The sequence below is a fragment of the Trichoderma ghanense genome (genome assembly GCF_004382785.1).
Source record: "Trichoderma ghanense strain CCMA-1212 chromosome Unknown scaffold_7, whole genome shotgun sequence".
Classification (NCBI taxonomy): domain Eukaryota; kingdom Fungi; phylum Ascomycota; class Sordariomycetes; order Hypocreales; family Hypocreaceae; genus Trichoderma; species Trichoderma ghanense.
The window spans coordinates 1,345,590-1,367,892 of NW_027395670.1; the positions used below are offsets into that span (position 1 = coordinate 1,345,590).

Sequence of the window (22,303 nt, forward strand, 5' to 3'; positions counted from 1 at the left end):
GACTGAGACGCGAGACATATAGAACGGTGTAGTAAGTTACTCAGAATGTCGGCACGTTGAGCTGTGTATGCGCCTTATGTGTACTCTGTACTTTTCCCAAACCTACTTCCTACTGAGAGAAACACCGGTTTCTTCTACTTAAGTCTCCCAGTACCGCACCGTATCTCTAGAAGCTGTTTTCAGACTATTGCAGTCTTGCCCACGGTTACACACACTATCACGAAGTTCTGTCCTATCAATATTCTCCTACTCCTAGGCCAAACGTAGTAGAGGGTTCCTACGTATACAAGACGAAAGATTATAAGTATCGCTAAGCGAACTTCAACCTTACATCGTCAGGTATGATCCCGATGCCGGAATCGGATTATCAGCCAGGAGCGATGAGGATGGAATCAGTCATTATGGGATCAGATCGTTCATATAGGTTTTCACTACGCTCTTATTCCAGTCTACAACCTAGACGTTCGAAAAGTATATGCAGTGGTCCCCCCTACCCCCCCTCCCAGAAGTCTACTTAATCACACGTCGGGACGGCATTGAAATGCATCTTGGGCTTCAAGTTGCATTGATCGATCTCTGCGATTGAGCTTAGCAGCCCACCGAATAGCCATGGCCAGTGCCAAACCCACCCCAGCAGACACCAGTCGGCGAGTTGCGGGGAATATACCAACTGTAGCCGCTGCTGCAGTCTCCGTTCCAGATGAACAGATCGCACGAGAGGTCATAGGCTTTGATGCTCTGGAAGCCAAAGGCGAGAACGGAGTTGGTGAGAACACAGCCAGCACCTCCAGAGCACTGAGTGAACTGACTGCCAGATGCAGAGCAGCTTGTCTGTTCATAGAAAGTGCCACTCCAACCGCACGACTGTCTTTCTTCGAGAGAGGCATTTTCAGTGCCTGCGGTTGAGTTGGTGCGCGGGGAGTCGAGGGCGAGCTCGTCGCTATCACAGGGGACGGGAATAGCAGGACGGGCGTCTTTGTTGTACTCGACGGCGAGGACGCTACTTGCGTACCCTAGTGCAAGGACCATAGTTGACTTGAGTGAAACCATTTTGTTTGAGTGGATTGAGCCAAGATGGATGAAAGTTTGATGCAGTTGGATGTAGTTGAACCAATGGAAGTCGAATCAGCTTTTGAAACTGTCTGTTATTTTATCTGAAAGACAACCGAAATTCTCTTCCTTTATGTGTAAATCTTCTAGAGAGATTATATGAGTCTCTGGCCAACTCGCGATCCACACTCGAGTTACGGAATCCAGGTTTCTGCTATCAGTCGGCTTCGAGTGCCGAGAAGTAAACTCCAGTTGAAGACGTGTTGTCGATAACCCACCAATGATGACCGACAAGCTTACCTACACCGCTGTTCAACGAGAGCACTTTCCTATTGTGTGTATTATATATAAAGGTAGGTAGATGATGGTAAGCATCCTTCGCCAGTATGTCAGACAATGGGACGCGATATACGTCCCCGTCTAGGAGAATTTCGCCCGCCCTATCGCACCTCGTAAGATGAGTCCTTGGCCTCCACTACGTGATTCTGTCCCTTTTCGCGTGGTGAATTAACAACCTGAGGGGGGAGCATACTGAAAGTTTTTTCGAATTTGGTAAACTCAGTGAAAAGAGAACTGCTATCAAGTACGCACATTTCGATGGGAAATAGAACACACAATATGCGCCTCGCATGCTTGGAAGCGCCATAACAACGATTGTTAACTCGATGAAGCGGTTTGTCCTTCCGCTTACGAGGTTGGGGTGAATGAGCCAATGTTGTGAGCACCTTCAGTCTTCAATGGCTGACATTGACGAAAAGCCGACATATGCCCGCCGTTTATGTCCGTTATCGTCTCACCATCCAGGAACCCGATTGATTTGTCGCCATTTTAAGCTATAACCTTCGAGGCAGTTCATCTGCCGGCCTTCCATGAGCGACGTTCCGTCCGCTGGTTCCATATATCGGATCACGGCAGTTATTCCAGCGGAGAAACAAGTGAAGTAAATAGGAGTATCGCCGGTTCACGAATGGCTCAGAGCATAGGATACAGCAGCATAGAATCAATCTGCTTCCAGCAGGAGATGAGGAGAAAAAGAGTAGAAGACTAATAATAGTTGCCAATCATGCCGATTTCGCCTTGCGCCCATCCTTCTTCTAAAACGTGAAATTGACCGGGTTATCGTCGAAAAACTGCCCCAGCTCAGGGAAGTTCATGAAAGGCAAGTCAGTAGCCAGATTAAGAATAGTTCCGGACATGTCGAAGCCACGCCTTGAGTGCGGCATATCCGGGGATGCAGTGGCAATGCCAGCAGCTGACGATGTTTGAGGGAAAGAATGAGACGGCGACGCCATTGTCTGATTTCCGTCCAGAGAATACCCCATGATCCTGCGTTGTTGCAGGTCTCTCTCAGCCCCATCACGGCCGGACAAAACAGAAACCGCCAATGGCTGCTCGGATGCCCTTGCCATGTCCATGTTTGTCCTAGAGCCATTGCCATGGCCTTGATCAGCTTCAAGTCGTCCAAACGGCATAGACCGATCCGGGCTGAACGTGGTCTGAGGTAGCGACGTCGTTCCATCAAGGCTTGACGACATATGCGATGTTGCTCTGCTGCCTCGAGCTCGAAAGCTATCCATGGCCTCGTGAATGTTGCGTAAACGTTCCAAGAGGCGTTGCGAGACGGGTGATGTTAATGACAGACGCTGAATCAGCTCTACGGCATCGAATGCATCCTGAAGGCACGAGGCTCGATTGGCATCATCGTTGATGCTACCCAGAACTAGAAGCATCGAGGATAAGGCAGATTCAAGGAAATGGTTATAAGTCTTATGTTGTGCGTGATAGATATCGGTTTCGTCGGCCAGCCGGACCAAGGTGCGGATCGTATCATGAGACACTTCAGCCAAAACGTTGGCTGTGGATGAGTCAAGATTATTCGATGCGAGGCGATTCGCTGACGTCCTGTGAATGATGATTCTCATTTGGTTGGCCCTCAGGTACAATAACAGGCGGATTCTGTACTCTCCCCGGTCAACCCTTGTTGGCTCATATTTTCTGGAAGCGTCATATTGAAGATTGGCTGGCAAGTTGCGCTTCCATTGCACGACGCGGAAATCGAGAAAATCGCGCGTCAAATCGGATGTGGAGCCGGATATCGGTTCCAACAACCATTTTCTCACGTCTGATGAGATTCGACAATATGAGACCATGCTTATAACGTAGGATGTTGAAGGTGAATCGTTCTAATTCACGCGTCGTTTAGTGAGATTGAAGATTGCAATTGTAATGGGCGAAATGCTCTTCAGACTCACCTCTAACATGGGATGTCGGTCAATCTCAGTGTCGTGAACTGCAAACGGCAGATCTGTGCCGAAACTCCAGCGACGATCGAGTGTGTATACACACCAGTAGACCTTTTCGCCCGATGCCGCAATTTGACTCCCCTCGTGAAGACTTAGGTCGCCCGAGTTTCGGGAGCTGTTTTCCTGAAGAAGCCGGAGAACATTGCCAATCGCTCTCCAGGCTAAGACTTCTCGGTCACCATGGAAGAAGAACATGGCCTGATTCAGATCAAAAGCGAACGATTAGACAGGCAAAATGAGACGTTCGTCCGGGTTCATTCTATACTTACAGCAAGAATCAGCAAGCATAAATCAGCGGCATTGATGGTGCTTTGAAGCTGTGTTTTTGCCACTGTTGCTGCATATGTTTCTTCGACCCAAGGATTTGCTATGCCAATAGCTCGTGCATCGGCGAAGATGGAAATGATGGCCAATATGTGGATCGCAATGTTCTCGATCTGACTGCGGCTCACTTTACTGCTGGCCGGTGACTGTGCTGATAGAAGGTAGTCGTCTCGTGCATTTCGCGAATCAACTTCTGTGACCTGGCGCTTGAGCTCTTCGAGATTGAGGAAAGGATACTGAACACCAATCTCCTCTTCGTAGAATGAGATGATGTTGATCCAGCGATCGTTGTCGATGAAAGCCAACACGTTCCCAGGAGATTTGCTTGCCCGATGCAGGAGGAGCTGCTCAAGGAGGTACGTGACAGGAACGCCATTATATGGGTTCTGAGGTTTGGCTTTCTGGGTAGACGGGGGCCTCGCTGCGGTTAGAAGCTTCTCGGCCAGCTGAAGGTAGTAGTCTGAGCTGAGCAGTCCATTGGCCTTTGACGGGGCTGAAGGCGTTGTTGTGGTACTGGCAGCTACCGGGTGAGACTGCCCTGGATGGGAGTCTGTGGAAGACGCAGCCTGCTGGTTCGCCGTATTCGTAGAAGAAGCTTGGCTCTCCGTGGGATTCCTAACGCGGGTAAGATACCTTACACTGGACGTGATGGAGGCGAGTCTTACACTACACGATTACGGGTTCGGAAGCGTGTCGTACGGTCATAGAGACAGGCATGGTTGCTCTCTCTGCAGGCTTTGCAGGGCCTTTCTCCGCTGCATTTCGTCTTGCGCCGCTGGCATTCATCACTGAGAGGGTGTCACTAAAGGGTTGAACGCCTCAGTGACTACGAGGACAAGTCAATGCTTACCAAGCAACGCGCGTGTATGAGTGTCGCCTCTTTCTCGTGGACGGCGCCTGTGACGATGATTTAGGAGCTGTTGTCGCCACGCCTCCGATCAATGTGTCATCCATTTCGACAGAGGGGGGGAAGAAGAGAGGAGAGCACTGCAGTTAGTCAGGTTCTAGATGTCTCCGGCGGCGATTCGCTTGCGGGTCCCACGAGCGCGTCTTTTGCTGGATGTGGACAAAGCTGCCGCAATGAACGTTAGACAAGGGCCTGGTCATTTGAAAATGGCGTGATAATTGATACAGAATATCTTGGAATCGCGCTGCGGCTGATGAGGATCATGGCAAGCGTTGTCCAGACTCCGGAGGATGGACAGCCCGTTCGCTCATACTCAAAAGAAACCGGCGCCTCAGCCTGCGCATGCAGACAAGGCGGCTTCAAGAAGTAGACGGACAAATAATGTTCCGTGACTGTTGTGGTTACGTACTAATTCCACAATGGCAGTGATGTTGCATCTGGACTAGGGAGCACAAGGCAGAAAACTTCGCCCTTCTTCAGGCCAAAGTCCCAAACTCTTCTGTTTGACGTAGTTCGCGTACTCTAATACTTGTTCTAGCAGCGGCAAAATACACCACGGTAGACCAGCATCAACGGTTCTGAGAGGAACATATTGTGAGCCACTGGCCGGCAAGTTCTTGGTGAGGACTAGAGGCCTTTGTCTCACCGTCTCGGAACTCTGAAGTCGGTGGCTGCTATTGTATTAATGAAATGTCCAAAAACAGAACAATCGCATTGCAGAATACTGTCTAACTTGTGGTAAACAAAGCACATGAAGGAGAAACCGTCTCCGCTTGAGCTGAATCAATAACATGGGGTGCTCCAGAACAAGTCCGACATTACCCCTAGAAAGCCACAATTTTTCCCGCGCGGTTCGTGACCACCTTGGCTTCGACAACCCGTGGCGCAGGTTGGAACGTGTAATCGTTTTTTTTTTTTTTTGTGAACCAGTCCAATGCTTTGAAGATTGATCTATCAAGTACTCACAGCTTCTGTATAGGCGTTAATCCACGATACGAGCAATCATATACTTGCATTTAGTTGGATGATTTGTAAATAGAAGCTGAGATTTTATCCTTTACCCCCCTCACCATGGCTCGCAACAAGTTTCGCCTTTCACGAGCCGTTCTCATTGTCCATCGTCGGACACAGAAATCTACTCCTCCGGTGCAGGCAGAGGCTTGTCCAATCCAAGGCGCTGCAACGAGCTTGGGAAGTTCCTGGGATCAACATTGTCAGCATCCACGAGGAACGTCTTGGGCGTCTTGTCGACCAAAAGGCGGATCAGATCGGGTCGCATGTAGTGTCCACCCTGTTTACGCAGTTCGTCAGTTAGTGCAAAGTTCAACTTTCACGCACGATGCGGAATACATACAAAGTCAGCCAGGCGCTTGGTCAAAAGGTTCTCATCGAGATCGATATCGACAATGAAGATGCCCTCAAAGTTCTTGGGCGGGTCCTGGACGGCGCGGAAACCGTCTGGGCGGTAGATGCGTGCGAATCCGTTCCCGATCACGGCAGCTTCCGCATCAACAGCGGCTTCGTCATTGCGTAGACGCGGGGGCAGGTTGAGCCGGGCACCCTCTCGGGTGACGACCTGGCTGGGAGCGAGCGTCCAAGTGCCCGTCTCGTACGCATAAGCGGGAGTCACGAGCTCGGATTGCACCTCGGAAATGTTTGTGTAGGGGTCGGGGTACTGCAGAGTTGATGCGGGGGGGTAGACGGGCCAAGCGGCAACGTGAACCTGCTCGTACTGAGCGCAAGCGTTTGCCTTGAGGAAGGGGTTCATCTGAAGCGAGTTAATGGATGGATGAACCGGGTAGAGGGCCAGTGCCAACTTACGTTTTCCCAGCAGTTGAGGTGGCCAAGGTTGCCAATCTCAGTTTCGACCACACTGACCAAAGAGTCGCCAGTTCCCTCACCAAACACGAGCTTCTCAACGTGCGTGGGCTTGATCTTGCGGCGATGGTTGATGACATCGCCATTGGGATCAATTATAATCTGGGCAATATACATGCTGTTGCCCTCGATCTCGGAGTAGCCCAGAGACACATAGATCTGAGCCTTGCGGGCAGCAGAGCGAATGCGGCGCATTTCTTCCGAGTCAGGACGCAGACTGTTCTTGTGGTACTCTTTGAGCAGAGGCAGAGAGTCCTGGTAGTTGACACGCCATCCCCAATACGTGTATCTATCATCACAATCAGCTCCAAATCAACGTCGTGGCCGTCATTTTCTGCGTCTCCTACCCAGGAATCCCTAGAGGAAGTCATCAGCAAAGCACCCTTGGCCTTTGTTTGCATCAATAGACTTACACAGCTCTGGGAAAGCAATAAGTTTGCATCCCTTCTCGCCAGCCTCGGTAATGAGGTTGATGGTCTTTTGGACGGACTTTTCCAAGTCGAACCAGCCTGGCTCGGCTTGAACACAGGCAGCCTTGTACTGACGGATAGTGGCAACCATGTTGGCGGTAATTTGTTGGCTTTAGAAAGAAGAAGTTTTATCGTATTAGACTGGTGATTGTTGGTTGTCGTGTGTCCTCTCAGTTCGACCGATGCTTGGATGCCGTCGTGATATATATATTGCATCAAAGCCACGCTGTATGTTCAATCCTCTGCCAGTGCAATGGCTGCTCCATTCTACATTCTACAGCATAGAATGCCATCCTCAGACCCTCGTGGATTCGCAATCATGATGCCGCATACGCCGCCGTCCTCGGCCATCGGAATCTCGGTGATCTTGTCATATGGTGGTGTTGGCAAGTGAGCACATAAATTCTCATGGAGAAAAACTTCACATCGAATCATTGGTGGCACCCAAGCCCGTCCTGTCCCGCGTACCGCCGGTATAGGCTGTCCTTGCTCAGAGATTCAACAATCACACGATTTTTATGCAGTACTCCCCCAAGATTGCCTGCTGACGGAAGCGATTGCCCTTGAACCCTGCAATGTCTCCAGAGCGCTTGCGACATTGATACGCTCAAAAGAGCATCAAGAGGCCGCATACGCCGCATTTGCCGCACATGCAGGCCCAATCCGCGGGGCATCACAGTGAACAAGACAGAGAAACGCCAGAAAATCTTTGAATAGGACAGATAACGATAACCAATATCTTTGGTGATAGTGGTTGAAGTCGTTGATCTCTAGCTATAGCTGCAGCTGAACTGAGAGCAAGAGACATTACATTGGGTAAACGCCACTCCCACTAAGACGACGGTGGTTCAGCTCGTACAGCGATATGTAAACTTTGAGGGACCAACGAGATGTGGATATCAAAGAGGAGAAGCCGACAGGCCGGCATTGGATATCCAAAAGTAAACCCATCAATCGGAAAGCTTGCTTAAGGATGCGAACAAGCCATATATTTGTGAAAGGGTCGACAGAGAACAAGTACACGAGACCAAAGCAAGCTATCTTTCTAGACCACAACGGCAGATGTTGGGCCCTCTAGAGAAGCAGAAGACCACATAGAGACCATCTTGTGAATACGAATATAGAGAGTAGATGCTCAAGGCAAAAGTGTAATGAAGTAGCTGGCTATCTGAACTCTCTTTCCGTGTCATCTCTTTCTTTGTCGTCTACTGCTCCACGGTATAACTGCCGAAGAGCACATCGTTGCGCATGTGTTATCGCCTCTATTTCAAGGATGCCCCGCTTGTTCCTGTGTCATACTGTGCGATTCACACCCGAAAAGGCCCGTCTGGATGTGCTTCGGGAAGAGGATATCCGGCCGGCTCTGCGGGCCGCTGACAACCTTGGGAGGTGGAAAACAGAGGGGAAGGTTGATGGTCACCCAACGTTCATGTCCATGATAACACACAGGGCTCGCTACAATACAAAGATCTCTCCCAGCAATGAGTGCTGCCATTGCGACGTGGGGCCTGGCCCATTCGTTCTGAGTGTGTTACAGTCCCCGAGTTCCTTCCGGTGGAGTTATATGGGCAATCCCTCAATGCCGAGAATGTGCTTTTCTTGTCAACATCAACGTAAGGGTCCTTTGTATCCTGTGCGTGATGCCACGGCAGATCTGAGTCGTCTCACGGGAAGCATAGCCGCCCCTGGTGGAAACTGAAATCGGCAATATCGGGGACTGGTCGGATGCGTGGCGGTAGGCTCGCTATTTTTCCGAGCGATTGTCGCGCATAGCGGCTCATCTGGAAAAGGCGTGACGTGACTGAGTTGTTGGGGGATATAATTTCTGGTGCTGCTTGACAATGCCGCTTGTCTTTGGGCTTAACTTACCTTCTTAGAGTGAGTGACAAGTGTCGTACAGAGATTTGCAGCTGCGGGTGAGTGAATAGTTCACGCCTCATCGGGCTGCGGTAGTCTTTCGGGCTTCCGACAGAAACCTCGAGTTCAACAGCGATTGAGTCTATATCCTTGTGGTAGGGGTTCGTCGTATCCATCAAGCGTACACCATAAAATTCCTATTAATCGAATAATTGTCGGGTATAACTCGCAAGGAATGATCTAACACATTCAAGGGCAAAAGCTGACAGTGGTTGCATTTGAGTCTGTGACATATTGCCAAAAAAGACACCATATTGCCAAAAAACACAGAGTGCGTCCCTAGAAAGTGGTATATATTGGAAAAGACAAACTGTGGTGCACATAGAGTAGAGAGGGGAAGCTTTGTGTGCTGGTATTTTACCCAAAACGCCTTCGAATCACCATCCTGATACCTCAACGTTTCCCGGAAACCCTTCCCAAAAGCCCTGGGTTGCGTCGGCAAAGGACGCCTGCATGGCAGAGTTAATATCGAAATGCGTGTCGAAAAGATCGTAATCAGCCGGCGGTACCACGCCAAATTCGTGTGATATGAGTTCCGTCTCGTTTGGACTGATCTCACTTGTATTCAGCTCATTCGGAGTCATCTCAGTTGTGTTCATTGCGCTCGAGTTCAAGGCATTCGTGTTCGGCTCATTCATGGGGAGCTCTTCCGTTCTCATTTTCTCCTCCTCAGATACAACCTGTCCAGCGTGTAAGCCATAGTCTAGAGCAAACCCTCACAAAGAGAAAGAGAGACTTACCATGGCATCTTCTTCGCTGCCACTGTCGGCTGGCTGAACGGGAGATGGTTGCAACGCACCGTAGTCAATGATGGCGTTCCGCATCTCTCGGCGAGCACTCGGACTCATAGCTTGATTACCCTTAGACTTGACATTGCTATAGAATATGTGCATCGCCTTAATGGTTTCACGCTACGACAAGGGAAAAAAAAGGATTAGTGATGATGTTTCTGAGGCGCATGATGAGAGGTGGTGGAGAGCTACGTACCCAGGTATCAGCCATCGGCCAGGCTTGTCTCATGTCCTTGAGGAAGACACATCCATCGATAATGCGCTGCCTCCAGCTTTCAATCTGCGGATCACCTTCGCTAACATGAGGGAAATGCCAGAAATACAACAACGTTCCAATCGCTGTGTAAATGGTAAAGCCTATCCAGGGAACCAAGCCACGTAGAAAGAAGAAGCCAAAGCCACGGATGTCCTGGAGCATTTCGCACACCTGGTCGGCAACTTTTGCAAGCTCTCTGCAAGAGAACTCAGTCCACTGCTTCCTGTCGTCGTTCTCGTGCTCCGCTTCCTCGTGCATTTCCAATTCGGGCAGATATGATCGATAGAGGAATATGACCGACATGAAATAGATGCAATGCATATAACAGTACGCCTGGCCTTGATTCTGGACACTGTGGGCGTGAAGTAGAGACAGATCATAGCGCAGGCGAGGAGGCAGCGAGTCTCTCCAGGCGTTGAGCCGTACTAGCAAGCGTTGGAGTTCCGATTCTGCTTCCCAGGGAGGCGTGTTGTTCGGGTGCGAAGAGCAAGACCATTTCGCAACGGCACCCCAAACGTCAGCAACCCTCATGCTGTAGGCGACAATGCCCAGGTGCCCGCGCGGGAGTTTGGCAGTGCCGTCGGATCGAAAGCCTTCGATGAAGGGACAGAGGACCGACTCGCCGAAGATGAAGTTGCTCGTATCGCAAGGCAGCTGTATCTGCATGCTATCCGCAGAAAGCAACCGCTCACGGCCCTTGCCGCCACTCAAGAGACTGTCCATTAGAAAGCAAGTCCAAGCAGTTCGCCGTCGTTCTTCTCCGTGGATAAAGTCTTGGGCGTCCGGAGACGTGACTGGCGCATCGTCGAATAAGCCCATGATCTGGGCCATCCTCACGGCCATTCCGAGGTACACCCATGCGCGTCTGCCTTCCCCTGACCCCCATGAATGGCCCGTGAGCATGAGAAGAACCTGTATCCGCTGCAAGCTCGGTTCATCGATTGACGGGAGGATCAGGGACCTGGTGTGCGCGGCGAAGTAGTTGCTTGTCTGGACCTGGCTGGAAAACCCCTCGGGAGGTTTCTGAGAGAACCGCACGGTAATGGCCAACATCGCCCAGGCAACGGACTGATCCAAGGTTTTGTTTCGGATCTGTGCAAAGAAAGTAGGCATGTGGTGAAAGGACCATTTGTACGAACACCTCATGTAGCTCTCCTTGACTTCATCGGTCACGTATTCCAGCGGGTCCTTCTCCCACAGGTTGACCTTGGGTGGCTCGTCTGGGTCATCCGTAGGCTCGCCTTGAGGCCCCGCGGCGGCGGAGAGAAGAGAAGATACAGTGCTGGCATCGGTGGGCAGGGCTGATGATGCAGCACGTTGCTGGCGCTCAAGCCGTGAGCGTCGGAAAATGAAGGAGGTGCCTTTGGGAGGGAAGATGCATTCGTCGCCTCGCTCCTTGCAGCGGATACACGGCGGTCCACCAGAATGAATGCACTGGATGGCTCAGCATGGTTCACTAAGGCTGCGTTCCACAATTGACTCACTCGTCTCTTCGAGGTTCGACATGCGCCGCAAGCAATTGATTTCTTCATCACCGCGGTCGTGAGAAGCTCATTTTCCAGAGCGCGCTTCTGTGTTACGCGATGCTAATGGAGATTGACAAGGTACGGTGAGAGCATGCGTTATGTGTAAGGTATGCTATCACATTAGACGGCTGTTGAGAATAAGATGAAGTGGTTGGTATCCGAATGATGAAAACGTCCATCAACCTTCCTCCAGCTCGGCTTTCATTGTGGCGTCGTACTCTGCTTTAGTGAGTATTTTTGGCTTGAAGGGATTACATAATTCTGAGAGCGACTCAAAGGAGAGGAAAACTTGTTGCCTGAGGCAGAGAAGCTTATGTTGGACATCACTGGTACGACTTATTGAGGAGTAGTCGCTCTTCCTCTCTTTCACTTTTCCTCCATTTCATTGCGCCCGTCTTCAACAAGATCGAACCGTTCAAGCACAACCGCTCAAGGCACATATGGCATGCACCCTTACGACAGGAAAAGTTTGTGTACGAAGCAAATGAGAACTCTTCTCGTATGTGTCGAATGATCACTTGTACGACTACGACTTGTGAATCTCAGGTATCTTCGTTCCGTAACCATTTGGCGGGAAGCAGTTTACGCACTCTACGATTGTGCGATTGGAACCATGTGAGTTCGATGAAGTAAGGTGCAGTCTATTAGGCTGAAATATGAGAAACAACAAAGACAGAAAATGAACCCAGAAATGCCTAAAACCCCCATGTTGGATATATACTTGCCGCATCTATTGACCAGTGGCGAAACCCATCCGTGACCCCAGTTCCCGTTAACACCCCATTCACATTACACATTATCGAACTAATCAAATCATATTACTTTCTTCTTCCTCAGAAATCGTCGTTGACGTTGATGATAGCGGGGGCAGCCAGCGTGGCAGCAGGAACGGCATCAGGGTTGGTAAAGTTACCGCCATCAGTCAAAGAAGCGATAGACAGGCCGAACATGATGTTCTCTTCAAAGGGGAAGAAGGCCTTGAACGTAACCTTGCCGCCGTTCCACTTGAAGTCTTTGACGGGAACGCTGATGGGGACCAGCTGGCCGCTGAAGTAGGTGACGAAGAGACCCTCGCCATTGCCGTTGCTGAACTTGGCAGCGTTTTTGACTGAGCTCAGGTCGGCGCTGTAGTTGAGCCACTGGTCCTCGGGACGAATGTCAAGGGCAGCACTACCGCCCTCGACGCTGAGTTGAGTGAAGATGGGGACACCGAGAGCGTTGATATCAAAGGGACATGAGTTGGGCACAACGAAGTTGTTGTTGAGGAAGGAAAAGGCGAACGGGCCGACATTGGTAGTCAAGAATGGCTTCTCAGAGGGGACGGCGCCGAGGAGAGTCCGGTAGAAGCCGTTCTGCTCACCCTCCTGACCAATGACGGATGCCACGCCGCGCACAATGCCGGCATCTCCAGCAGCGGCAGCTGCCTGGCTAACGTCTTGGAGAGTGCCCATGACGACGGCGGTGAAGGCCTCCGCTACGGCAATGGCGTCATGGATGTTGGTGACTGGGAAGCGGTACTTGCAAGGCAGAGGGGCAAGCTTCTTGAACTTGTTCAGGGCGTTGAGCGCATTGAGGGCGTGGAGCTCTTCTTGCTAAAGTGAGAGAAAAGCCAGACATTAGTCCATGTTTCGGCCAAGCCAGAGAGGCAGCTTCTTGCGGAACTTACAGCAATGATGACTTTGAGGATCTTCTCCAGCTCGGCCTTTCCATAGCCCTTCCACGACTCATATCCGGGGACACCCAACGTGACATTGGCGAGGAGAGACTGGAAGTAGGCAGTCTCGAATTCTTCGTTGAAGGCGATAACCTGGAGCGACTGCAGGGTGCTGTCGGCAAGCGTGGCTGGCGGAGGAGCGTTTGACAGAGAGCCATCGGCCCTCTCCGAGATGGCCCTCAGCTGCTGAGCATTGGGTGTGGGGAAACCATCAGCAGCTGCAGCGGTGGTTGTGCAGTCCTTGCTGTTGGGAGGCCAGGTAGCGGCAGAGGATCCGGCCAGAGCCAGTGCAGAGGCCAGAACCTTGGTAAGCTTGGCCATTGTTTTGGATTGCTGCGTGTATGAGTATAGTATAGGGCGATGCTGATCAACAGCTGCTGTTGTGGTGCGGACTGCTGAAGCTGCTGTCGTGATGAATGTGATGGTGATGAGATTCCCGAATGACATGAAGGATGAGATGGTTATATACACGAATGCTTCCACGGCCCATCAACACCCAATTCCACTAGGCTGTCACTACACCTCGTCTCCATCATGTCCCAACTGGTGGGCCACTCTGCTTCCGGATAACTTGTGGCTTCTTCCCCAAAGCCTCTCTAAGCCATCAGCCTGGTGCTCCCATTTTAGACTATCTCACCCCGGAAGCTAGGATTGCCGATTGTAGGCTGGCAGCAGTCAAGGGTCCGGATGCGTTGGTAAGCGGATGACTACTGGCTGCTGACTGCCGACTGCCGTGCTATTTTTGGCGCTTTTTGGAGGCTGTGGCCGGTGTTTTCTGCTTTTTCCTGTTCAAAACTACTGCCTCCTAAGTATGAACAACCCTGTCCAAGGAAAACGTGCGCAGCCGTGCCCCGGCCCAGATCGAGCCGAGAAGCGCGCGTTCTTGGCGCCTGGTTCAAAGGATGGCCTGGCGCAGCTCAGATGGATTCCGTTTCAGAAACAAACAAACCAACAAACATGTTTCTCCAGCTTGACAGCTGCCAGCAAAACAGACTTTCGGCCTTTTGTGTGTGTCTCTTAGCTTGGGACGGGAAGCTCGCTCGCTTGCTGCAAGGCGCATTCGTTACTCGGTATGTAGGAGGCTGACTTCATCCTGAATCCCTCATGTTAGTACCCAACACCAATGGCTTGGGCGGCAAAACTTTGAATCGTAGGTATGGGTGGGATGACGATGATGTACTCTGCGTCACGGTCCGTACGGGCTGATGTATGTCTCGCCAGCAATTTGTCTAGCATTTCTCACTTTTACCTGGGACGAAGTCTCGTTTATGCTAGGGACAGGCACACCGACACAGTTACACCCTCTTTCAAGCTTGTATGTATTCTTGATGATTGTTGTTGCGTCGGGTCATGACTCTGGCTTTTCCTGCGCGCCGTTCTCGTAGGCGACTGGTCCACAGCGCACACGCTAAATTCTTCTGCCAAAGGTCAAACAACCTTCCAGACCGCTCATACGTTCGTCAGAGAGGACTTCTCCCGCCTCTGCTTTTGAATGGCTCTCGAAGAGTATTCAAGGTGAAGTGTGTTGTGAACGACCCGCCCTAGAAATGTATGTGCTGAAATATTCAGGGCTGAATCCGCTTCGCCCTGGAAAGAATTCGTGATATCCACGCTTCCAATGCCAATCATTAATAACCCAACTCGACATCATGCAAGAATCCGCTCGGAATGCTCTGCTTCCGCCACAAGCAGGGAGTCCATGCGCTTAAGCTTTGCGTGGCGCAGTCGGATCGTTGAGATGGGGAAACTTCCCGACCCTCCCCAAGTCCCTCACAGACTTCCGAAGACGGACGTCAATTCAGCTAATACTACATCATCGCTTTCCTCAGCATATGGACAATGCTCTCCTACCATGAGAAAGCCTAGAAGCAATTCATATCGTTTCGATCTCGATCTCGTTACCTTTACTCCTCCTTTTTCTCCCTACCCCTCTGCAGAAGATAAAAGTCTTCTTGAGCCGCCATCCCGCGTAAGTGCAGTCATCCACGGCACCAACCCAACGAGGCCACACCAGACTGCATACCAACGCATATTACACTTCACCTGTCGTCAGTTTGCATCAGCGTACTTCAAGGAAGCATGGCATACATAAAGGAGCCGCCTCTCCTAACTGTCCATGTGGATATTGTGGACGATCCTTTTGCTTCTCTGCGGCGTCCCGGCATCTCAGATTTCAGTAAGCCTGTAGTCTGTAAGCCGCCACGCTACGAGTCGAACTGCTCGACCGCTTGACTGCTGAGTTATCGGGTCTTTCAATTTCATGCAGTATCCCCGACTAGCCCCCCGATGAGCTACAAGGGACTGTTCCTTCGGCAAATCGGCTTCTCAATATCAACTGTCGTCTCGAAATAGATATTTCGAGGTGAGTTTTGCCCTTAAGAGTTACGGCTCCTGCTCGACGCACTACGATGCCTATGTTTGTCGGATCTGTCCAAGTGCCCATCGATCACTCTTCCCCTACATGGAATCTCCACACATGTTGCAACCAGAATCTAGACTCTGAAGTAGGTATTTGTACGCTATACACACGGCAACGGAATGCACCAGGACCTGGAAAAACGTAAACCCAGTTGAAACGGGCCTCTATTGCTGCACAATGCCTTCTTTGTTCAAGAAGCTCTTCCAACTCGGGTGAGAAAGCTGGTGCTGCTTTTGAGCTCTAGCGTAACGGTTGAACTTTTGATGTCATAGTTACGCCACACAGCTACAGATATTCAGAGATTCTAGTTCTTTAAGAGAATATGCATCGAAACAACTTCTTACCCCGCATCTCGGATATAAAAGTGACTGCTCATGGAACTTTATTCGCCGCCGTGGCTGTCGCAAGTCAACTGTTCACCGAAACAAAATCGCAGTATACAAAGTATCACCATGCCGTCAGCTTCCGAGAGGGCTAAAGCGAAGCTCGATGCGGTGCTGAACGATCCGGGACGCCATGATTGTTCCCGTAAGGCCATGAGCAAAGTCATGGAAAAGATGCCTAACGTTGTGTATAGATCGGTCGAATCGCATAGCGACGACACGATATGCTGCGGGCTGTGGTGTAGTTAATGGTGTTCCCCGTCGTCCGAGCCAGAGCAGCATAGAAAGCGCAAACGGTGGTGTCAGGAACAGGCTCAAGCGAATCCTCTCACTGCCAGCCTACTGATCGATCGAGGTTCGGAGAAGAAGAGTGTATGGTGACGCTGTCGAGAATTATATAAGTGTCTTCGTCATCCAGATGTGCGATGAATACAAATTGTTTGAAACATTGGCGCCAGAGGTTTGCCAGTCATACACGATTAGTATCAACCGTATTGATTGAGAATCCATTCTTCAAAGTCGAGAGACGTGCATCTCTGCCATTGAACATCACTCTAAAGCGCGGTACTGGGTTTCCCATAGCCTTTACGATTCTGTTGAAGCAGCTCCCTATGATACACTTGTAGACTACCATACGTTAAAGCTCTCCAACATCCTAGCAAAGTCGTCATGGGGAGAATGATTTGGTGTTGTGCATGGTGGTCATTGACACTTACCGATCCCTCCAAGCTTCATCATTGGAGTGGCAAACAGCCGCTTGTACTACCTTAATAGACTGTACTTGTGGGAAAGGTTGCGTAGTACGTTACGAAATGTTGATATAGCCATGCGGCGTTATATACTTTATTGAAATCCGTCCCTACATCCCCTCTCGCAGAATTGGAAGCAACCAGCTAATACCCATGATGCAGGTTTTGTGCAGACATCGCCACTTTGATACATGGGGATAATATCAGACCAACATTGGTTGAACGGTCTAGGGTATGATCAAACACCCAGACCATAAATTGCGAGGAAAGCGGCGGTGCCTTGTGCTCCATCGAAATGTCCAGAAGACTTGCCTTGGGCTAAATACTCTATTACATGCAAGTAACTGGCTGGCTTCAGTCTCTGTTGCTTAGACATACCTTGCTTGGCTACATGTTATGGCGATTAATAACGACGTGCTCCTCCTCCTTTCGGAGTGCTCTGCACGGAGTAGACTGGAGCTGATCACTGGTGTGTAACTCGGTCAGGACAAATTGGGCATCACCACATTTGTAATACCCCTTTTCCATGCCCGACTGATCATCTGCAACACATAACGAACAAAGTAAACCAGCTTGTCGATACGGTGTACAGGGTCATCAGTTGTTCCGCTAATAAGCATCCATATCGATGCGCATATCCAAAGTGCTGGGCGAACGTGTTTGGCGCTGAAATGTCTCAATCACGCATCGACAGTAACGTTGAGCAACATCACCATCGTGAGTAACAATTCAGTTCTCCATCGCCATCATCCTCATCCTCATGCTGAGTCAACACTCTCGACCACGGAGATGGAAACCAAGGCCTGTTTGAATCCCTCGCGGATCGGAATATTGATTAGCCCTGCCCTGGCGCGATTCGGCTGCTGAAAGCGGAGGCCTTGCGGGATGCAGTCAGAATCATCTTTTGCTACTTTCAACTTCGCACGCTCTACCAACTTTGAGCAGCTCTTCGCCGGACGCACTTGGCGGAGTGACAATGCCAGAGACAAGCTGCCCTGGGCGAGGTCATCAGACTCTGACCTAGAAGATATGAAGGCCAAGCAAGGTTGCTGGACATGTAAACGTGAGCTCCGTGTTCTATGGCTGGCACGCTCCAGCGGCATTCGCTCGGACGTCTTTGCTGACAGGTGCCGTGGCAGAGCGGAAAATAGGGTGTGACAGGGATCTGCCCGTGTGCTACAACTGCACTCGCACGGGCAGACAATGCCTGGGCTACGGACTCCGTCTGCTGTGGCCAGATCGCCATGATGGCCGGCGCAAGGACAGCGGCTTCGTCGTCTATGAGCCTCCAGAGAACCCGCACGAGGCCTCCAAGAGCTATGGAGTGCACTTCCTCAACGTCACCCACAACGACGTCGCCTCTTCGCTAGACCCGACGTCTTCCAATGCCCTCGTTACCAAAACAGTTGCCAAGCCCACCCGGGCCCTCAACCTCTATCCGTCAATGGTCGGCCAAGATGCTCTGTTCATGTCCTACTGTAAGAGCTCGACCAAGCCTCGCCAGCCCATATTCTCCCATGTACCGGAGGTTGACCTGTCCCAAAGATGAACGCGTTATTGCTCCGATGATATCGACCACTCAGGTCCAGAACGGCTTCCGGACGGACCTTGTCCAGATGGTACTGTCACGGGGAGACAGCGCAACAAAGGCACTATGGAACTCAATGATGGCCGTTGCCGCCTTTCACCACAGCGGCGCCGAAGCAGCTTTAACATACAAGACGAATGCTGTTCGCTACCTGTCTGCTTCTTTGACCCCCGGATACGAAACGAGCTCGGTCGACCTCAATCAGACGCAGTTTGCCGCATCCATGATGCTATGCATCTACAGTGTAAGTCGCAGGGGAATAGAAGTAACATGTCTCGTATGCATGCACAAGCTTACCGACCGCAGGTCTTTGATGAGACCGACGGCCACTGGACAACACACCTCGACGGTGCCAAATATATGTTGGAAGGGTTGTACCCGGAATATCGAAGGCAGCTCAGGGCAGATTTCCTCTTCACCTGGTTTCTGTACCACGAAGTGTTGGCGTGCTTCAGTCAGCCTCTCCGCCAAGCCAACAACTGCATTGATGTTTTATTCCTGCTGGGCGCTTCCAACTGCGATGCCACTGTAGTGAGTTTCCCCGACACCGTCGCCTACTTCCTGCCTACATGAGTATATTGCACTAACACGAGCGGTTGGCAGATACTCGGAGCTCTGGGGTGCTCTCTGGAGACGATCGCAATCATCCACCGAATCAACAAATTCCGCATAGCTATTATACAGAAAGAAGTCGACCCACTATCGCCCAAGCTGATCCAGCAGCGCTTCGAACTAGAGCATACATTGCACAACCTTGTCCAGAGACTGGATCCCAAAGGGGAAGCTGGCGAGGCACCAGCAAGGCGAACGCGCATTCTAGCCACCGCAGAGCTGTATCGCATAGGGACTATTCTGTATCTGCTCCACGTTATCCCTTTGCCCGGAGACGAAAAGGCAAAGGCAATTTATCTGGAAGAGGTCTTTGACATATTGGACCGTCTGGGAGTCGCCACCAGCCCATGGCCCATATTCATGGTCGCATGCGAGTGCCAAACAGACGATCAGCGCATCAGGATTTTACGGATTCTGGATCTGATGAACAACGTGAGGAATATTGGTAACATTCGGGTGATGCGCAATCTTATAGAGACCTGTTGGAAACACTACGACCTTCAGGCTGACTCGACGTACATGCACCGCACGAAATGGTGGGAGTTTATTCACTATGAGACGGCGGTTCCTTGGTTCATATGACGATATCAATTTAATAGTAACTTTTTTCCTTCATAGAAAGAGATCTTATCTATTTATCTATTGTCGTGACGTGATCAGCGACTCTCGGGTTAACAAGAAGGCTCAGCAGATCTGGTCGAGCAGAGTGGTACTGGGGAACACACGTCACTTGTATGATGGGCGCAGCGCACTACATCTGCCTACGTTCCAGACAACTCGCCATGTCAGCCCATGGAATCTTCAGCCAACTGAGTAACTCCATGATGGCTCAGGGGCTTTACCATGGATAGCCGGGAACTTGAACGCCATCTGCGGCTGCTTGCTCGATGAGCTGGATATTCTTGTCAGCATATCCGTCGAGGTCGTGCCAGGCTGGCTTGGCCTGGACGGCTCCCACCCTGATGGTTTCTCATTAAGGGAGCTGTATCCTTGCCTCCTAGATCAAATGATCTTGATGTGCGCCGCAATGCCAAACTGTTGATATACAACACCTTCGGGCTTGGACTTTCGGGCCCTTTTTATACACATTTGGGGCTCCTGTCAAGACTCGTCGTGCTCGCGTCCTGTTTCTTCTCACACGTCGCCGGTGAATATGCTCACAGACGCAACTCTCGGCATCTGTTTCATGGCTGATTCTGAGACGTTTAAATGCAGCTGGGTCTTGTTCCGCCAATCACCTTGGATACCGCCATCGCGGACTCTTTCCTTACCCAGCCCTTGCTCAGCTCCGTTTGACAGCCCGGGCCGAGATGCAGTTCGGAAGTAGATCTTCGGGCAGTTGACGATACACCAGACCATATCGGGGCCCTCTCGACGCACTGATTCAATGGAAGCAAGAGTTTGCGAGGCATGAATTGTGCGCTACCATAAGTCTATAATTGCGGTTTCTAGGGGTACCAGTAATGGCGCTGTCAACCTATCAATCAGTAGCGGCTCCCTTGGCTCCGTCCAGCGGCGCTGCATTACTACTTCGCGCTCGACGCCTTACTATGCTTGGCTACGAAAGTCACATACGATGTAGGCTACCGTCGTTTGTATTTGCTGGATCTAATCCCGTTGTATATCAGCTGGAAACTGGTGCTCTGCTGAAGCGCCTAAACTACCTTAGATATCGACTGCAAGGTAATCTTGCATAACTGGACGATTTTCGGGTCCTTCGCCGACCCGATGTGGTTTAGGCTGTCTTTCCTCTATTTATAGAGATCCATCAGAACCCTAGCGCGCAAGTAGGGAGCATCCTTCCCACCGTCTCCCCTCGTCGGTTGCCATGTCCGGTCCGGCTTCGGTAAGCCTCTACTATCACATCCCGGCTGCAGGTCTTTCTCTCGGCCACATCGAAACCCAGCCGCATATTTGGTCTGGGATGTTGTATCGGCTGCCACCTGCGGCTCGCCGAATCATGTCTTGGACTTTACCAGGCAGATCTCAAATCCCGTCGGGCGACGAGCTTATTGAAAGGACGGATGGGGCGGCGGATGGGGCGGCGGCTCGCGTCATTGGAGCTCCGAATGGAGTCCCTTGCAGATCCTGGCCGCCAACTAATACTGCATGAAGCAGGAGAAGTCACACCGGGATGGAGGGTGGAATAAGGCAGCCAAGGAGGGCAGCCCAAAATTAAGACATCCGGTTCTGCCATGTCCAGCGCATGGTTTGATCTAGACCTGAGATTCTCCAGGAGCTTAAAGTCGCTCCCTCAACAAGGTAGCTTCAAACAGCCTCCGAACGAGGGATCTGCGGCGGCGGATTTAGTGGAAACGCAGCCATATCACTGGACTGCATACGCAGTCACTCCTCGATGCTCCTGCTTGCATTTTCTGCCATTGTGGCATTTCTTACGGTATACTAAGCTTAAAATGCTAGCGCGGCTCGCCCAACTCGTACGCGCCCTGGATGGTAGAGATCCTCTGGCCGTCGATAGAGAGGAGCAAGGTCTTCCTCCTGCCAGAGATGAGGAAGGTCAGGATACTACCGGCAACGGAAGACGGACTGCACTCATCGGTACAAATAGTGATGCGCTGGTTCCACCAAACGACAAGCTCCTCGCATTTCGTTCCCTGACAGGCATAGACACCGTGCCTGCTCTGGCAAGCAACGGTCATGCCAGACGGGTTGCTCCGAACATTGGCTTGTACTTTCGCGTCGTCCAAGCTGAGCAGAAGGCAGCCAAGAATTACCGGTTCTTTCACATCGCCATCAACTTTTGTCTCGGAGCGCAGATCATCATCGGCGCCGCGTTGACAGCAATCGGGGCAGCTGATGGCTCTCGCCATGCGATCACTGGGCTCGGTGCCATGAACACAATCATGGCCGGCATACTTACCTATCTCAAGGGGTCTGGCCTTCCCGACCGGTTCAAGACCCAAGAGAATCAATGGAGAGAGATTCGTGAACATATTGAGCAACGAGAGCGAGAGCTTTGCTTGGTAGACTGCACTCTAGACGCGCAAGAGGAGGTCTTTATCATCGAAGAGATGTATAACCAGGCGAAAGCAGAACTAGATGCGAAGGGCCATGGAATTCGATACTTCAATGGAGTGCATCATTCTCATCAAAAGACGCAAAGTACGCCAATACGACCCATCATTCAGAGGCCGTCTATCAAGGTCGCTCAGTCGACAGATGCGCTCGCCACGCCGCCGCCAGCAGCTGTAAGAGAATGAACAGGAAGGCCGGCCAAATCTTTGGGGGACGTTATTGTCTGAGAGGAAACTAAAGGAACTATCGAAGACGAGTAACAGCGTACGCGATTTCTGATTTGGTCACGGATGAATTGCATCGGGGAGTCGGCGGAGTTTGGTCAGGGGGGTATAGGGATTTCTTCCTTGCCAGGAAATTGGTGTCATGTTGAATAGATA

The 22,303-nt window shown here is 51.1% G+C and overlaps 7 protein-coding genes across 7 annotated transcripts; 3 read left to right on the top strand and 4 right to left on the bottom strand.

Moving 5' to 3' along the window:
- Nucleotides 1–588: 588 nt before the first annotated feature.
- CCMA1212_006593 (uncharacterized protein) lies at nucleotides 589–1,050 on the bottom strand (the record flags this gene model as incomplete). The annotated part of the gene is made up of 1 exon (XM_073703804.1): nucleotides 589–1,050. One exon carries the CDS (start codon nucleotides 1,048–1,050, stop codon nucleotides 589–591), a length of 462 nt encoding a protein of 153 aa, XP_073557755.1.
- A 4,669-nt stretch (nucleotides 1,051–5,719) lies between these two features.
- CCMA1212_006595 (Cyanide hydratase) lies at nucleotides 5,720–7,042 on the bottom strand (the record flags this gene model as incomplete). Its single annotated transcript, XM_073703805.1, has 4 exons — nucleotides 6,845–7,042; nucleotides 6,406–6,751; nucleotides 5,939–6,352; nucleotides 5,720–5,875 (listed from the first exon to the last, which is right to left on the bottom strand). The coding sequence occupies exons 1-4, from the start codon at nucleotides 7,021–7,023 to the stop codon at nucleotides 5,720–5,722; spliced, it is 1,095 nt and encodes a 364-aa protein (XP_073557750.1). The 5' UTR covers nucleotides 7,024–7,042.
- A 2,184-nt stretch (nucleotides 7,043–9,226) lies between these two features.
- On the bottom strand, nucleotides 9,227–11,428 carry CCMA1212_006596 (uncharacterized protein; the record flags this gene model as incomplete). The annotated part of the gene is made up of 4 exons (XM_073703806.1): nucleotides 9,227–9,529; nucleotides 9,590–9,760; nucleotides 9,837–11,330; nucleotides 11,381–11,428. The coding sequence occupies 4 exons, from the start codon at nucleotides 11,426–11,428 to the stop codon at nucleotides 9,227–9,229; spliced, it is 2,016 nt and encodes a 671-aa protein (XP_073557751.1).
- Nucleotides 11,429–12,255: 827 nt separating this feature from the next.
- Nucleotides 12,256–13,583, bottom strand: CCMA1212_006597 (uncharacterized protein; the record flags this gene model as incomplete). The annotated part of the gene is made up of 2 exons (XM_073703807.1): nucleotides 12,256–13,014; nucleotides 13,089–13,583. The coding sequence occupies 2 exons, from the start codon at nucleotides 13,581–13,583 to the stop codon at nucleotides 12,256–12,258; spliced, it is 1,254 nt and encodes a 417-aa protein (XP_073558130.1).
- A 2,424-nt stretch (nucleotides 13,584–16,007) lies between these two features.
- Nucleotides 16,008–16,284, top strand: CCMA1212_006598 (uncharacterized protein; the record flags this gene model as incomplete). The annotated part of the gene is given in 3 exon segments (XM_073703808.1): nucleotides 16,008–16,012; nucleotides 16,028–16,083; nucleotides 16,133–16,284. The coding sequence occupies 3 exon segments, from the start codon at nucleotides 16,008–16,010 to the stop codon at nucleotides 16,282–16,284; spliced, it is 213 nt and encodes a 70-aa protein (XP_073557749.1).
- A 1,288-nt stretch (nucleotides 16,285–17,572) lies between these two features.
- CCMA1212_006599 (uncharacterized protein) lies at nucleotides 17,573–19,469 on the top strand (the record flags this gene model as incomplete). The annotated part of the gene is made up of 5 exons (XM_073703809.1): nucleotides 17,573–17,750; nucleotides 17,827–18,165; nucleotides 18,233–18,519; nucleotides 18,582–18,806; nucleotides 18,879–19,469. 5 exons carry the CDS (start codon nucleotides 17,573–17,575, stop codon nucleotides 19,467–19,469), a joined length of 1,620 nt encoding a protein of 539 aa, XP_073558129.1.
- Nucleotides 19,470–21,301: 1,832 nt separating this feature from the next.
- CCMA1212_006600 (uncharacterized protein) lies at nucleotides 21,302–22,108 on the top strand (the record flags this gene model as incomplete). Its single annotated transcript, XM_073703810.1, has 1 exon — nucleotides 21,302–22,108. The coding sequence occupies one exon, from the start codon at nucleotides 21,302–21,304 to the stop codon at nucleotides 22,106–22,108; it is 807 nt and encodes a 268-aa protein (XP_073557762.1).
- Nucleotides 22,109–22,303: the final 195 nt, after the last annotated feature.